Below are 17,832 nucleotides of genomic sequence, written 5' to 3'. Positions count from 1 at the left end.
CTAATTTACACTGTTATCTAAGTGTTTTCTCCGCTAGCGTAGCTCCTAGCTTACTTTCCTGCTATGGCTTCCCCCTTTTCCTCTCCCTCTCGCTCTGTTCGGTGCTCGGTGTGTCTTATGTTTAGCTTATCCTCCGCCTCCTTTAGTGATGGTAATGGTATCTGTAATAGGTGTACGTTAGTTGCAGGGTTGGAGGCGAGGTTGTTAGACTTAGAGTCTCGGCTTCGCACTTTAGAAAACAGGCCAGCTAGCCAGGTCCCTTTAGCCGGTGCGGAGCCTCCTAGCTTAGCTGCTACCAGTCCCCCGGCAGGTCCCAGGCAGCTGGGCAACGACTGGGTCACGGCTCGTAAGAAACGTAGCTTTAGGCAGGCGCCCACGGTGCACCACCAACCGCTTCACGTTTCAAACAGATTTTCCCCAATCAGCGACACACCCGCTGAGAAACCCACTCTGATCATTGGTGACTCCATAGTCCGAAACGTGAAGTTAGAGAATCCAGCGGTCACAGTTAGGTGTTTGCCTGGGGCCAGAGCGGGCGACATTGAGTCTTATCTTAAGCTCCTGTCTAAGGATAAACGTAAGTACGCTAAGATCGTAATACACGCAGGAGCTAATGATGCCCGGTTACGCCAATCGGAAGTCACTAAAACTAACATTGAGTCGGTGTGTTCGTTCGCCAAAACAATGTCGGACTCCGTAGTTTTCTCTGGACCCCTCCCCAATGTGACCAGCGATGACATGTATAGCCGGCTGTCATCGCTCCACCCGCTGGTTGTCTAGGTGGTGTCCTGCAAACGATTGGGCTTTGTGGCTAATTGGAGCACTTTTTGGGGAAACCTGGGCTGATTAGAAGAGACGGCGTCCATCCCACGTTGAACGGAGCCTCTGTGCTCTCTAGTAACATGGCCATGTTGCTTAGTCCCCCCACTCCGTGACAACTCAGAGTGGAGCCCAGGACGCAGAGTCGCAGTCTTACACGCCTCTCTGCATGTTCTCTACAGCTGCCACCCACTCTTAGTCTTAGTTATCGCATAGAGACTGTGTCTGCTTCTCGACCACCTAAACTATACAAGTCACAAACAAATCAAAGAGGAGTGACTTACCAGAATTTAATAAACATCAAAACAGGTACTCTTACGGAACAAAGTAATAGTAAGCTAATGAAGTGTGGTTTATTAAATATCAGATCTCTCTCATCTAAATCCTTTTTAATAAATGACTTGATAAGTGACCATCACATAGATCTGTTCTGTCTCACTGAAACCTGGCTGCAGCAGGATGAATATGTTACTTTAAATGAGTCGACTCCAATGAGTCACATCAACTATCATGTTCCAAGAAGTACAGGTAGAGGTGGAGGAGTAGCAGCAGTTTATAAATCAGATTTATTAATTACTCCTAAACCTAAACATAGTTATAACTCATTTGAGAGCCTCACTCTGAGCCTTTCTCACCCAGACTCTAAAACTCAGAAACCAGTTGTGTTTTGTATTGTTTACCGTCCTCCTGCTCCATATTCAGAGTTCTTAACTGAATTCTCTGAATTCTTATCTGACTTAGTTCTTAGCACAGATAAAGTCATTGTAGTGGGAGACTTTAACATTCATGTAGATGTTGACAGCAACTGTCTCAGCACTGCTTTTAACTCCTTAATAGACACTATTGGTTTTACACAGCAGGTAAATGAACCCACTCATCGTTTTAACCACACTCTAGATCTTGTCCTGACATATGGAGTTGAAATTGATAATTTAATAGTTCTTCCCCAAAACCCTCTGTTATCTGACCATTTCTTATTAACTTTTGAATTTAGCACAACTGACCCTATAACAGCTGGAAAGAAATGTTACTATAGCAGATGTTTATCTGACAATGCTGTTGCCAGATTCAAGCAGATGATTCCATCATCTTTTGCCTCAATGTCTTGCAGATACACAGAGAACAGTCACCTTAATCCTTATGAACAGGTTGACTGTCTTGTAGATGATGCTGCAGCTTCTCTACGTATAATGTTAGACACAGTGGCTCCTCTGAAGAAGAAGACAGTGAATCAGAGGAGGTTAGCTCCGTGGTATAACTCAGACATCCGCAGTCTAAAGCAAAGGACTAGACAACTAGAAAGACAGTGGCGTTCCAACAAAATAAATGTAAACTGCATTGCATGGAAGGACAGTCTAATGAAATATAAAAAAGCACTTTGTGCTGCTAGAAAAACATATTATTCCTCCCTAATTGAGGAAAACAAAAACAACCCCAGGTTTCTTTTCAGCACTGTAGCCAGGCTGACAAAGAGTCATAGCTGTATTGAGTCTACTATCCCCTTAAATCTCAGCAGCAATGACTTTATGAACTACTTTACTAATAAAATTATTATCATTAGAAAAAACATTCAGCAGCGACTTCTTCCAAATGACAGAAAGCACTGTCTAGATCCATTAACTTTAAATTTATTAAATTGTCTTACCTAGACAGCTTCTCCCCCATAACTCATATGGAGTTAACCTCAATAATTAACTCTTCCAAGTCGTCCACTTGTCTTTTAGATCCAATCCCAACCAGATTACTCAAAGAAGTTCTACCTTTAATCAGCTCATCCATATTAAATCAAATCAACCAATCTTTACAACTAGGCTATGTACCACAGGCTTTTAAGGTGGCTGTGGTCAAACCTCTATTGAAAAAAACAACCCTTGACCCTGGACAACTAGCCAACTATAGGCCCATTTCAAATTTACCCTTTATTTCCAAGATTCTGGAAAAAATCGTGGCTAAACAATTATCTGACCACCTTAGTGGGAATAACCTGTATGAAGATTTTCAGTCAGGATTTAGAAAACATCATAGCACAGAAACAGCTCTGGTTAGAGTCACTAATGATCTTCTATTAGCTTCGGACAATGGTCTAGTTTCTGTCCTTGTCCTGTTAGATCTTAGTGCTGCATTTGATACAATTGATCATCACAATCTATTACAGACACTAGAACATAGAATCGGGATTAATGGAACAGCATTGGGATGGTTTAAATCCTATTTGTTGAACAGATTCCAGTTTGTTCATGTTAATGATAAATTCTCCACACGCACAAGGATTAGCTATGGAGTTCCACAGGGTTCTGTGCTGGGTCCAATTCTGTTTAGCTTATACATGTCTCCTCTAGGTGAGATTATTAGAAAGCATTCTATTAATTTTCATTTTTATGCAGATGATACTCAGCTATACATGTCCTTGGAACCAAATGAAACAGATCAACTAGTCAAAATTCAGGGTTGTTTAAAAGACATCAAATCCTGGATGTCCCAAAACTTCCTTCAACTAAACTCAGATAAAACCGAGATTCTTATTGTTGGGCCTAAAAATCTGAGAGAGACACTATTGAGTCAGATAGCCACCCTGGATGGCATAACATTAGCTTCAGATTCTACTGTGAGGAACCTTGGTGTCATGTTTGACCAGGATCTCTCTTTTACATCATACATTAAACAAATCTCCAGAACCGCCTACTTCCACCTTAGAAATATAGTTAAAATCAGAAACATCCTCTCTCAGAGCGATGCAGAGAAACTGATCCATGCATTTGTTACCTCTAGGCTGGACTACTGTAACTCCTTACTCATAGGATGTCCTAACAGCTCCTTAAAAAACCTACAGCTCATTCAAAATGCTGCAGCCAGAGTTCTGACAGGACTTAGAAAGAGAGATCACATTTCTCCTACATTAGCTTCTCTGCACTGGCTGCCTGTAAAATGTAGGATAGAATTTAAAATTCTCCTACTCACATACAAAGTACTCAATGATAAAGCTCCTTCTTATCTTAAAGACCTTATAGTTCCTTATGCTCCCAGCAGAACACTTCGTTCTCAGAGCGCTGGGCTACTTGCGGTTCCTAGAGTGTTTAAATGTAGAACAGGGGGCAGAGCTTTTAGCTACCAAGCTCCTCTCCTCTGGAACCAGCTCCCTCTTCAGGTTCGAGAAGCTGACACACTCTCCACCTTTAAGATTAGGCTTAAAACCTTCCTTTTTGATAAAGCTTATAGTTAGAGATGGTTCAGGTCACTGGCAATTATTGTTAGTCACAGGAACCATCTCTTAGTTAAGCTGCAATAGACATAGACTGCTGGGGGACTTAATTTATACACTGAGCTCCTCTGTTTCCTTCTACCTCCTCTGTCCCATAACCTCCCATCATTGTCCCATGTTAACTAACCTTGTCTCTTACTGTCCAGTAGTTGTGCTTCTCTCCTCTCTCCCCCCCCCCCACCCCCACTCTTTCTCCCTCTCTGTCCTCACCCACAGGTATCATTGGACTCAAAGTTTGGTGTCTGTGATGGGCAGCTGCGGATCCAACCATCCTGCCTGCATCCAGTCCCTGGTCCTACCATCCTGCCTGTGCTCTGTTGTTGCTTGTTGTTTGCTGTTGCTGTGCTGTGCTTTTCTATCTCTCTATCCTCTCACCCCAACCGGTCGAGGCAGATGGCCGCCCACATCCAGTCTGGTTCTGCTGGAGGTTTCTTCCTCGTTAGAGAGGGAGTTTTTCCTCTCCACTGTTGCTGTCAAATTAAATGCTTGCTGTATGTGGGATTTGTTGGGTTTAGTTGTGTGAGGTTTTAAACCTTACTTTGTAAAGTGCCTTGAAATAACTTTGTTGTGATTTGGCGCTATATAAATAAAATTGAATTGAATTGAATTGAACTTGTAAATGGACCGGTGCCGGCACTGCTGCCTTAATGCTTCTTTGTGTGTGGACACCATTTCACCTCCGTCTGCTTTGAAAACGAGGGTATATTTATTACTGGGCTTGAGGTTGAAGAAGGGCTATATTCCTACAAGATGTGATCCACTTGCTGCTTCCCCAAACGTAAGTACATGCTTGATATTTATTTGATGTATGTACTCCAGAAGTTTCTTTGGTTATAATCTAGCTCCCCTCCTGTGTAAGGAATGCTAATGGCTAGAACAGTAATGCTAACAGCGACAGAGAGAGAGACAGTGTTGCAAGGTGCTGCCATGCAATTTGGATGAGTCCAAGCCTCTCCAGCATTTGTCCGGTTCGAATTGTGTGACATATGGTACTGAGGTCATTCACTCAGCTGACATTTTAGCTGCTAGCATCATGTTAGCCGTGGAGGCTAGCGCTAGCCGCTAACACTGCGCTACCATCGCACTAGCCTCCACATGACGTTCAATATAACTTGGGTTTGGCTGCGATAGTAAGTTGTGAGAGTCAGCTGTGTTTCTAATTACTACCGAGCCTGTCGTGCGTACGTCGTAGCCCAGGCAGACCTGTGAATTTGGGTTATGGCCAGTTCTATCAAAGTCTAACATGTACAGTATGTTTTTGCTGTCTTTTCGTAAGTGTTGCTTATCTAGTCAGCTAACTGTAAATATGGCAATGTTTTTTTATACAGGCTGGCGCATCTCAGCTACCGAAAGGCAAGAAGATTGCCTCTCAAACTGACGCCAACCTTGTAGAAGAGTTGTTGCTCAGATTTTGGATTTCACATTTGAGTAGTTGTAGTTGAAGTATTCATAATCTGATCTATATTATTGTCTATATATTTACTCTGTATGCAGTTGGTCAACTTATTTTGATATGTTAGTCTGTGGGTAATTTCTAATTTGTAATTCTAGTGCCATGGTGCAGATTATGTGAAAAAGCTGATGGAGACCTTCTTCAATAAAGTCCTGCTGGACCCAGGTCGTTATATGAAGGACCTTGTGAACATCCCTGTCCCACCGCCCCTCTGAGCAGAATTTGAGCAACCTGACAGGAATGAGGTCATTAATGCCATGCCAAGATTTAACAAACCAGCACTATAAAAGCGAAGTTGAAAATGTGTTTGCTCCAAACACCATTATAACTAATCTAACTACCTCTATGTATTGTTTACATTTGTGAGGGTTGTGAGATACATAGGAAATACTGGACATTTCATTAATCTACTATTCTATTCTCTATACCTTCTAGAGTGGTGTCAAGGAAAACAGCTGCATCCTCCATCTGTACAGCAGCTGCACTGCTTCCGATTTCTTCCAAAACGTGATGAAGACAACAAAGATGCTCACATCTCCTCAGCCAACTGCCCATGACTGTACCTGTTCCACTCCAGAAACTATGCTTTCAACATAACTATGAATACTACCGGTTCATTTTGTGGTCTGCACATTGAACTGTGACGGTAACTTATCCAGCATTATAGTGCTGGTGCATTGGTTGACAATAAAGTTGGCTTTGACTATTGCTGTTTTACTGAACTATTTTTATGAGGGAAAACAGACAAATGTTTTATAATATTTTAACTTTTATTGAGGTATTGCCACGGAAACAGTAATTTAGTTATTTCACAGGTGGTCTAAGTCCAACATAGGTGCCTTGTCCCTCAGGAAACACTTCCCTGATCCACAAGACCAGATGGGATGACAACTTGAACTCTTCACCCTAGAAGTCCCCAGCACCAGCTAACAAGACTTCTCTGGACTAGATACCTGCAACAACTTGAGATACACACAGACATAGTACTGTCAAATTTATGAAGAAAAAAATAAAACTACATTTCTCTTAGTTATATATTAGTACTTGATATATCATACACCTTACTAAAAGCAATTAAATATATATTGGGTCAATACGTATTTAGAACCAAAAGTATGTTTGTAAACTAGAGCTCCCAGATATGTTACGATTAATCTTTAAATAGTAAAATGTTCTAAAATTGTTTATGAATTTCTGAGATACTGATTTATTCCATGCATGTGTAATTGTCTGATATACTGTATATTAAATGTGTTCTGTAATGACTACACATTCAATCATACTGGCTCCAGTCCTGGATCATCAACCATACATGTAGGTTTGGCAACTGGTTCAGGTGTCTTGAGGTAAGATTTATCGAAGTTTTAATTTTAAATACCATGTCACATAATAAAAGTATTAAACACATGCAATATCTTGACAGCAACAATTGTGTCATACCATGCCTCTGTAGGCATTCACTGTTCCCACATTGGCACTTAATTACAGACAAATACGGCAATATATAAGCTGCAGCTGAAGACCCTGTTGGGGGACCTCATATGTATAATCTGTTATTAACAGAATTATTATTAAGGTCCCACATGCTCAGACAAAGGAGGCACTGCGGCCTGCATGTAAAGTCCTCATCCTGATAGTAGTGAGTGAGAACAAAGAGATTTCAAATCTCAGCGCCAAAACCAGGCGCCAGGCTGGGGACCCATACCTGGCTCCCCCGCTGACATCCAACTCCCGCTGACACAAGCGACAAACGGAGGAGAAACTTGGACGTCAGCCGTCCTGATTGGACCAAACAATAGGACGGGCGTGACCAAAACACGGTTATAAAACTTGCCGTGACCGAAGAGTCGCCCCTTCTTCTCTTCGACCCTCTCCCTACCCCACCTGGGGCTTCCCTCTGCCCCCGGCACGCCTGGAACCTCCACCGCCGCCAGCAGCTGAACTAACGGGGACGTCGTCACAGAGAACGGGCCTGATCACCCTTCTACTTCCAGCCATCCGGCAGGAAACTGCCAGCTTAACTGCCTCACTCGCCGCCTCATCAGCTGATCACAACGCGATCACCGCGACGCACACCTAGACCGGACCGGACCGCAACAGCGCAAGCACGCACACAGGCACGCACGCAACGCCGGATCTTCTCACCAGGATTAAGCAGTAAGGCAGAGGCATTCTAAGTCTGAGCAGAGTAGAACTCTTAGGGGATCAGTAATTGTTTTATTGTTGTGTTGTTTCTTTTCCTGCACACACGATCTGACCGCTGCGCATTTCCGCGATCACGTGACTGTAACGCTGTTACCGATCTACGTGAATCTAAGAGGTGCACATTGAAGTTGTAATCTGTGATTTTGCTAGCTTAAGTGCTTTATTGTGTTACTGTGCAGTGCTCTATTTCTGCTGCGACCACGGCAAGCGCACGTTTCAACCACTGCACGCTTATGCGATCACGTGACTATATCGCAGAATATAGCCTCACGTGTTCGTGTGACCACAAGCCTTATTCACGCTAGTCCCCCTTCACACTCCTTTACACGCTTCTTTCCCTGTGAGCGCCAGACACGCGCGCTCCATTCAAAGGGTTTACCGGCTCACACGCAGCTGTGCCATCTCACCACGCCCCTAAAGGGGGGCGCGCTCCTCCTCCTCTCTCTTTCTCCTCCTCTTCCTCTCTCTCTCTCTCTCTCTCACACACACACACACACATACCTCCTATCCCAGGTAACGCGCATACACATACAGTACTTCCAGACGAACACACCATAAGGTTAAGTTGTGATTTGCTGAGTTATTCAGGTTAGTGTTGACACTAAAGTTAGTATTAATTGTTTAATAAAGCATTCATAATTTAATTGGTCGTTGTCTGTGATTATTTGTACATGGTTTTGCAGCACTGGTGAATTGAGTCGGCCATGGTACGGAGTTCATCCTTCAACCAACTTAAATACAAATGAGACTGTATTGGCTATTCCAAATCGGTTATTGGTCCCTGGTAACAGGGTGGTGCCCCGTAAATTAAGTAATTGTTAATTCAATTAATAATTATTAAATCAATAATAGTAAGTGTTTCACTTACCAAACTATAGAAATTTGTCATATAGTTATATATATTTAAGCTAATAACCAAGATTTGTGAATCTAAATTATAAACATAATTGGTATCTCCACTCAGGAGCTATAAATCCAATTATTATAATTTGTGCTCCTCGCATATCGCCAACATAATTGGTGCCCCGTGTGAGGCCGAAAAAGATTATTCACCGTGCTGTAAATCTGTACAAATAATAAGAATAAGAATAAGAAAACCTTTAATAGTCCCGCAGTGGGGAAATTACCTCTCACAACAGCAGTACAGATGAGCAAGAATACAGGTACAGAACAGTTTGTGTTGGCACAGTACAAAGCAGTACAGTACAGTTAGAGTGAGTATGAGGTCATTGCAGGGTTATTGCACAGTAATGGGTATAAGATTTGTACCGGTAACAATATACATGATTGTTCACAGATTTACACAAATATTGTGCAGAGCAGGTTGCTATATAAACCACTGATGCAGTGGGTGAGTGACTGTGGTGGGATGTGGTCAACAGTTCTGATTGTACAGTCTGACAGCAGCAGGTAGGAAGGATCTACGATATCTCTCCTTCACACAGCGAGGGTGGATCAGTCTACTACTGAAGCTGCTCTCCAGAGCAGACAGTGAGTCCTCCAGTGGGTGAGAGACCTGGTCCATGATGGATGTCAGTTTAGCCAGGACCCTTCTCTCACCCACCTCCTGCACCGTGTCCAGAGTGCAGCCCAGGACAGAGCTGGACTTTCTGATGATCCTGTCCAGTCTCTTCCTGTCCCTCGCTGTGATGCTGCTGCCCCAGCAGACCACACCGTACAGGATGGCTGATACCACCACAGAGTCATAGAAGGTCTTCAGGAGTGGCCCCTTCACTCCAAAAGACCGCAGTCTCCTCAGCAGGTAGAGTCTGCTCTGACCCTTCCTGTACAGTGCATCCGTGTTATGAGTCCAGTCCAGTTTATTGTTCAGATGCACTCCCAGGTACTTGTAAGAGTCCACTCTCTCAATGTCCCTTCCCTGGATGTGCATCGGTGGGATGAGAGCAGGCTGCTGTCTGCGGAAATCCACCACCATCTCCTTCGTTTTCCCTACATTGATCAGGAGGTGGTTCCGCTGGCACCAGTCCACAAAGTTCTGGTGTAATCTACTGGTGGATGCAAGAATCCATAACTGTGTGTGGCAGAAACCAAGGTGCCCTTTGCCTTAACACTAGTTACTGAGAACTGCAGTAGGAAGAGTGTGCCTAGAAGCTTAGCTTCCACTTAGCATTAAGAGGCCAAGTGTAGCTTTAGCACAGGCTGCCAAACCACCAGTGGTACTAGTGTTAGCCTAGCTACTATCTTAGCTATTAACTCAGGGTTAGCTGCCATCAGTGTTACCAAGCTGTGCTTTGTTAGCTTAGCGTTAGCTTAGCAACGAGCTACCACATGTCAGCTAGTGTGTGTGCATGTTAGCATGCTACCATTAGCATAGAAACCCCAGAGATTGAGAATAGGTTATGCCAAGACTTCTCTGAAACAAAAGTAAGTAGGCTTAGTGTCTTTTCAGTTAGCAAACCCTGCTAACTAATTGTGTGTTAACAGGAGCCAAGCTTGGTTTTCTGCAAGACAAACCCAGACTTAAGCCTCCACAGCTAGCACATAACAAACATTCAAGTAAGCCACAGGTTGAAGTGTCACCTGTGCACCACTACTTTAGCTGTAGTTGTAAACCACATTGCTCCTCAGAACCAGAATGGGCAACGTGAATCTTTGGAGATCTGGTGCTGAACGTTCCCCCAAGCAGGGAAACTTAGACTTTCAAGGAGTTGTTGCAAAGATCTTAGATGTGTCAGTAACAGAATTAGAAGACCTCAATAGTTATACTATTAATGAATGTGAAGCTGAATTGCAGAGGTATTTATCTTACATGGCCAAGCCCTCAACGGAAACTCACCTGGCCCAAGAGGTAATGGGTGAGTTGGCTCTATTCTGCCACCGCAAGGTGCAGCTGAAGGCTGCAGAGTATGAAAAGAAGCTCTTCCTTGTGTGCAGTGGCTACAAAGCTGAGCAGGAGACTGTTTCCCACCTTAAGCAAAGTCTCTGGGTAACGAAACAAGAGCTGGAGCAGCTCCGGGAAGATAAGGAGAGATTGCAGCAGGACCATGACGCCCTACAATCTAGTCTCCTAGTGGCCCGTCAGGAGGTTGAGAAAGCCAGGAGGAAGAGCCAGAGTGATCAGGTAGACATGGCAGCCAGTCCAAGGAGACCAGAGCTGACCAAGTCAGGCTTAGATGGTGAGAGTAGGCTAGCTCCCAGGAAGGCTGAGCAGCCCCCGCCTCTTGACAGCCAAACAAACCGATCACATGCAAAGCTGCAGATGCCCAAAGCAGGCGCAGTGGCTCTCGCCCAGAGGCTAGAGACCCCCCAGCCACCTCCTTATGAGCACCAGCTCAGTACAGCTACTTGTGTTACCAGTGAGATAGCCAAAGGCAAAGGTTTTCAGACCACTACAGTGGCTGAGTACAGGAAAACTAGCACTCCAGTGCACAGGAAAGCATCCAGAGCAAACTTGTTTTACTCCCCCTCATGCACTGAGGACAGGAATGCCCCCACTCTGAGGAGGGAAAACTCACCCGAGAACCAGAGTGACAGTGGCAGGTTACGCCCCCTGTTGGAGGAGAAAGCACCTCGTCTCAAACGCAGGAAGCAGCGTCGGGTTCACCCACGTTACAGCGAGCAGTGGGACGACACAGGCTCAAGTGACTCTGATAGTGCTTATCCTTCCCAAAACTCAGGTTTGCGCCTACGCCAGCTTGAATCCCTAGCCAAGGACATTGAGTGCTTTGACCCCAGTAGCCATGATTCTACCATAGACGACTACTTGCAGGAAGTCGATCGTTGCTTATTGGACCTCCCTCATGCAACAGCTCGCGAGAAACTAAAGCTAATCTGGAAGACCACACCCAGGAGTGTCCATGACTTCATGGAAACACTCATGCCTGCCACTCGGGATCATTACTCTTTACTCTGTCGAGCTTTAAGAGAAGAATATGCCCCATATTCTGACCCGGCAGCAACTATCTTTGAAGCGTTCAATGTCTTACACAAAAGAAATGAACCTCCAAAAGAATATTACAGGCGCCTCAGAAAGGCTTACTTCCAAGGACGGAATACACCAGGTCTAGAAGAAGACAGTACATTCCAGTCCTTATTCTTGCATAATCTCCATGACAGCATCCAATTTGATGTCGCCATGCACTGTAAGACAGGCAGGCGCACAATGCAGGGAGTTGTGAGATATGCCCAGCTGGTCTGGGAAACGCGTGTATGCCCCATTAGGAGACCTGTAGTGGACGCCAGAGTTTTTAGCATTCAGACCCATCAAAAGTCTGACTTAACACTTGAAGGCCACGAAATGCCTCGTGCTAAGAGAAGCAGACGAGGGCAAAGGAAGACTCAAAACCACAGGTCACGTCGCCAGCAGGTTGACACAGTCAACCGGGAAGATACGTCTCTTCAACACGGTAATTCAAGGCCAAAGCAACCTCGTTCCCACCCGCGAGGGGGAAGAGGTCGGTTCAGACAGAACTTGAATCGTAGATACAAGGACCACAGTCCAGTTCACCTGTCACGGAAAGACTCAGAGGTGGACATTGTAAATCTGGTACCTGAGATGCGTGGAGGAAGCCCTAAAAGAACTTAATCGGCCCAACAGTTCGGCTGCTCCTTCAGACCTCTCAACAGAAGCCAGACACTGACTCCCCACTAGTGGATTAGACCAGGCGTCTTTCCCTATTACACTAGGTATGAAAGACATGGGTGGCCTAGACCAGGCACCAAGCCTGCATCAAACACATCCACATACCAAAAGGGGGGAGCAGTCCCAGCTCCCAAAGGCGAGGGTAGACTAGTCCATGCCACAACGTGATATGTATAAAGAGAACTAGTCCGCATCCATTGTAGGTCCAAAAATCTTATCAGCAACCTGGTAGGAATAGCTGGATCTCTGGATGAGCCTAAACGATGTGTAACCCACACATAGTTCATTCTTCTCCTATATGATTTTGCAGCCTCCTGAGACCCTCCAGGACAATCAGAGAAGATAATTTAGGTACAGGTAGCTGGGTAGGCTAATGAAATCTCATCTGAAAGTTAGCTCCTCGGTCAGAGTCAGTAGCAACTTATTGAGTTTCTGTTGAAGCCTTGTCAAGGAAAGCCTTGTGTCCACTACCACCACGGTTATGCATCCCTTTCAGGTACCACAACCCTGGCAGTACCAATTGTGGTTAGATTAACCTAGAAGCAGGTCCATGTCTTTATAGATCTCATGCAACGAGAGAATGTACACACTGTAGTCCACCAGACACAGACATGTACACTTCATAAAGACACCAACCTGGCAATGCCTTGCCAGCTAACAACTCTTTCACGAGTTGAACAGCAAACTCTAACCACACCTCTCTTCACTCATCTATCCCTCTCTTTTCTTGTGTTTTCTTTCACCTAAGAAATATATAGGAAATTATATGGTTTAGGATTGTAGACAGACATGCTTTTGCCTCTGCTCAGACATGCTTTTGCCTCTGCTCAGACATGCTTTTGCCTCTGCTCAGACATGCCTCTAAAATGCTCAGACTTGCCTCCAACTCTAGCAAACAAGGACTGTTTGGAATAAATGGACTGTCAATGAACATTGATAATGCCTACAGGAGATGACAAGTACACTGAGGACCTTAAGGAACCTGTCAGAGCACATGGACCCTTTCAACGTCTTGTTCCAAAGCGACGGCTGACACGCCATCATTCGGAACAAAAAGGGGGGATGTTGGGGGACCTCATATGTATAATCTGTTATTAACAGAATTATTATTAAGGTCCCACATGCTCAGACAAAGGAGGCACTGCGGCCTGCATGTAAAGTCCTCATCCTGATAGTAGTGAGTGAGAACAAAGAGATTTCAAATCTCAGCGCCAAAACCAGGCGCCAGGCTGGGGACCCATACCTGGCTCCCCCGCTGACATCCAACTCCCGCTGACACAAGCAACAAACGGAGGAGAAACTTGGACGTCAGCCGTCCTGATTGGACCAAACAATAGGACGGGCGTGACCAAAAACACGGTTATAAAAGTCGCCGTGACCGAAGAGTCGCCCATTCTTGTCTTCGACCCTCTCCCTACCCCACCTGGAGCTTCCCTCTGCCCTCGGCACGCCTGGAACCTCCACCGCTGCCAGCAGCTGAACTAACGGGGACGTCGTCACAGAGAACGGGCCTGATCACCCTTCTACTTCCAGCCATCCGGCAGGAAACCACCAGCTTAACTGCCTCACTCGCCACCGCATCAGCTGATCACGACGCGATCACCGCGACGCACACCTGGACCGGACCGGACCGCAACAGCGCAAGCACGCACGCACGCAACGTCGGATCTTCTCACCAGGATTAAGCAGTAAGGCAGAGGCATTCTAAGTCTGAGCAGAGTAGAACTCTTAGGGGATCAGTAATTGTTTTATTGTTGTGTTGTTTCTTTTCCTGCACACACGATCTGACCGCTGCACATTTCCGCGATCACGTGACTGTAACGCTGTTACAGATCTACGTGAATCTAAGAGGTGCACATTGAAGTGTTGTAATCTGTGATTTTGCTAGCTTAAGTGCTTTATTGTGTTACTGTGCAGTGCTCTGTTTCTGCTGCGACCACGCCAAGCGCACGTTTCAACCACCGCACGCTTCCGCGATCACGTGACTATATCGCAGAATATAGCCTCACGTGTTCGTGTGACCACAAGCCTTATTCACGCTAGTCCCCCTTTACACTCCTTTGTCTGTGATTATTTGTACATGGTTTTGCAGCACTGGTGAATTGAGTCGGCTATGGTACGGAGTTCATCCTTCAACCTACTTAAATACAAATGAGACTGTATTGGCTATTCCAAATCGGTTATTGGTCCCTGGTAACAGGGTGGTGCCCCATAAATTAAGTAATTGTTAATTCAATTAATAATTATTAAATCAATAATAGTAAGTGTTTCACTTACCAAACTATAGACATTTGTCATATATTTATATATAATTAAGCTAATAACCAAGATTTGTGAATCTAAATTACAAACATAATTGGTATCTCCACTCACGAGCTATAAATCCAATTATTATAATTTGTGCTCCTCGCATATCCCCAACAACCCCATTATGGAGAAATTATTTTGACACAGCTGCAGCACGAGAAAGAAAAAAAAGTAAGTAAGTAAGTAAAAATTAGTTTATATTAGTTTATCGAGCTATGCTCCCAAACAGGCTGTAGTTGTGTTATGAATATTCTGTTAATTAATTCAGGCTGCTTAGTGGCAACCATTGGTATTAGCGTTAGCAGCTAATCAAGTTGCATATTATATAAATTAATAAATTAAATTAAATGTGAAACTGCCAGTTAGACATACCTTGCGCCAGTCGAAGTGCAACCACTTCAACAGCCTCCCATTCGACTTCAGAGTCAGATTTTGAATCAAACATATGGTTAAACTCCACTACGAGGACGAGGAAACCAGTTTCGCTGATACAATGAATTCAGTGACCGTGACCTTTGATCTCGCGGCAGATCACAACTATGCGCTCCCTCAAAGGGGTGTGGCGGTCAACTTCGCTTGTGACACACCCCTAAAACAAAACGTTGTGGACGAGAAATTAAAACACACATTTTCAGACAGGCCGTGTGGGCGATCTAGAGTGCTTTTTGGCATTAAAAGTTACAGTCACCTTACTGAGACATCAAGGTCCAATGCTCTAGCATTGTGTAGCATGAAAAAAGTGTGTGCATGGACCTTTAAATGGGAGAAGTTGAACGGAGTTACAACCGATGACGCTCCAGCCCTGACAGGTGCAAAGGAATGGCCTCTTTGGTGTGCGCCAAGGTACAGGAGAGTAGAGGTGAGGTAATACTTATTTCACCTGAAGTGAGTGGCCTGGCTGTGTATTTGACCAGAGATAGCCCTTGGTGAAAAACGTTTGGACATCCCTGCTCTAGAGCCTCCTACTTCCACTTGAGGAACTAAAATCAGGAGCCTCCTCTGTCAGAGTGATGTTGAACCATAAATCCTGTTTTGTGGCTCCATCATCTAGCCTGGACCACCATAACTCCCTACTTACAGTTTGTCCAGTGACTCTTTAAAATAATGCAGCCAGAGTTTGACTGGACTTAGGAACAGAGATCACATTTCTCCTACACCAGCTTCTCTGCATCTGCTCACATCAAAGCTCTTAATGGAGTTTAGTTTGTGTGAGTTATCTGATGATAACAGATGAAGTGGTAAAGTCATGTAACAACCTGAACCACTATGCAAATATAAATATATAGCTCAACTTACAGTAAATTATTGTATCTATTGTAGTCTACTGTATTGTAATCCAGTGGACCCTCACATGAACATGAAGTCCATGAACCCAGATCATTCTGTCATTTATATAGACAGGACAAGTTCAGTGTAATTTAATCTTGTCATAATAAAGCTCACCTCAGATTTTCTAAATCTCATGTGGTTGCAGATTATGTGGAATTCCTTCACACTTCTGCTTGCGATACCTTCGACAAAATGTGTTGCAAAGGGGTATGGGTAAAATAACTGGCTGTGTCTGTTTAGAGGGAGAGCAAAGGTCAGGTTTCTGCTTTCACCGTAGCGATACAGGATGTTTAAGATGGTGCTGCTGGCCGTCTTGTGTGTCTTGAGGAAAACAACATGAGACTTTGAGCTGCAGGTTGCGTTGATTGGCACATTTCTGGTGGGAGCATTGACAAGCCTTTTATCTGTGCCTGGACTTATGGCCTGTGCAGGATGACGAAGGACGAGTGAATCTGGATAGCCAGGCTGGTTCCTGTTCTGTGGCCCAAGCAGTTTTCCAGGTGGAACCTTTCTAGTTTGATGGCTGGTAGAAATGTTCATGCTTTCATCCACATGTTTCCACAGAGAATCTGCATGTCCCTCCTTAGCAAGCTCTGCAGTGGATTGTGTGTGTAGTAACCATGCATCCTGGTTTCCTGACAGGGAGGACTTAGGGTGAAGGCCTGCCCACATGTTCCGCAGAGTAGGAAACAGGTGCTGCTGACTCACAGTGAACCTCAGATGTCCTGTCAACTTGTCACTGGAAAATGCCAACACAGTTACCATGATGAGGTAGATAAACACGACAACACTGAGATGAGTCACAGCAACAGTGACTTTACCTGGCTTGGTGGGCAACAAATGTCTGGATGGCGATGCAAACCAAGAGCAGGACTAGCAGGATCCAAAGGTAGTGTTGCCGGGTCCACATCGTTCTCCTCACACCCCTGCAGACACACACACACACACACACACACACACACACACACACACACACACACACACACACACACACACACGCACAGGCACAGGCACACACACACACATGGCTTTATCACAGTATAGAGTGACTTACTTTCATTTTTCCGGATCATAAAATAATAAACTAAACAAACAATATGTTTAGGTTTGGCACAATAAACATTATTTATAATTTGAAAGGGAAACATTTGATCGGTTGCAGTGACTGGATGAACGGTAGACCTGGTTCGGGAGCAGTATAATGACAGCTTGTGTGCCATCACCGTTTTTCCACAACTGAACCTTCTCCTGGGTAAAACCATGCCTCATGTATCATGAGGAAATTAGTTTTCCATTTTAAGACCGACTCAACCACAGTGTCTCGCCAAGGATCCTCCCGCTCCCCACATTTAGTACGCTCTGTGTCATGGCTCGGCTCGAGCGAGCAGGAGTGATGGACCCAAATGCACAGCTCGAGAGACAGGTCTTAAAGCAAACAGGGTTTATTGGTGTCAAAACCAAACGGCAGGGAAAACGTGATCAAGCAGGCAGTCTTAGACATGTCCAACTTGAGACCTCCCACTCGACTCAGCATCAATCTTTTGAAGCGGAAGTGTTGTCAAGCAGAATCTCGAGCGCATTCCAAATCATTTGACCAATGAGAGCGAGAGGCGTTGATACGTCATGTGACTGCCGAGCGGCTTATGTGCAGTTTGAACGGACGGGTTGTTTCAGTATGTCAGAGCTTTACAAATGTGGCCGGAGATGATATATAAGATGATAGATGATCTATAAGACAGACAGGTTTCACATTACAGATATCTGTAATTTATTTATGACAAGTTCAAAATGTAATTAAAGACTAAAACTACATTTTGACAAGTCGCAATTCCAATACAAATATCTATATTAGTCAGA

The 17,832-nt window shown here is 44.6% G+C and overlaps 1 protein-coding gene across 2 annotated transcripts in view; it reads right to left on the bottom strand.

The window, feature by feature from the left end:
- Positions 1-17,832, bottom strand: part of gal3st2 (galactose-3-O-sulfotransferase 2) — a 40,194-nt gene that overhangs the window by 11,185 nt on the left and 11,177 nt on the right. For both annotated transcript variants that reach the window (XM_029172172.3, XM_055514047.1), the window contains exons 2-3: positions 16,797-16,901; positions 16,090-16,714 (exon numbers count right to left, since the gene is read on the bottom strand). In XM_029172172.3, coding sequence (XP_029028005.3) covers positions 16,090-16,714; positions 16,797-16,901 — 730 coding nt within the window. The remainder of the gene's footprint in view (positions 1-16,089; positions 16,715-16,796; positions 16,902-17,832) is intronic.

This window comes from Betta splendens, chromosome 13 (assembly GCF_900634795.4).
Source record: "Betta splendens chromosome 13, fBetSpl5.4, whole genome shotgun sequence".
Taxonomy (NCBI): domain Eukaryota; kingdom Metazoa; phylum Chordata; class Actinopteri; order Anabantiformes; family Osphronemidae; genus Betta; species Betta splendens.
The sequence above is the reverse complement of the archived record's forward strand: the minus strand, read 5'-3'. Positions and strand labels throughout refer to the sequence as shown.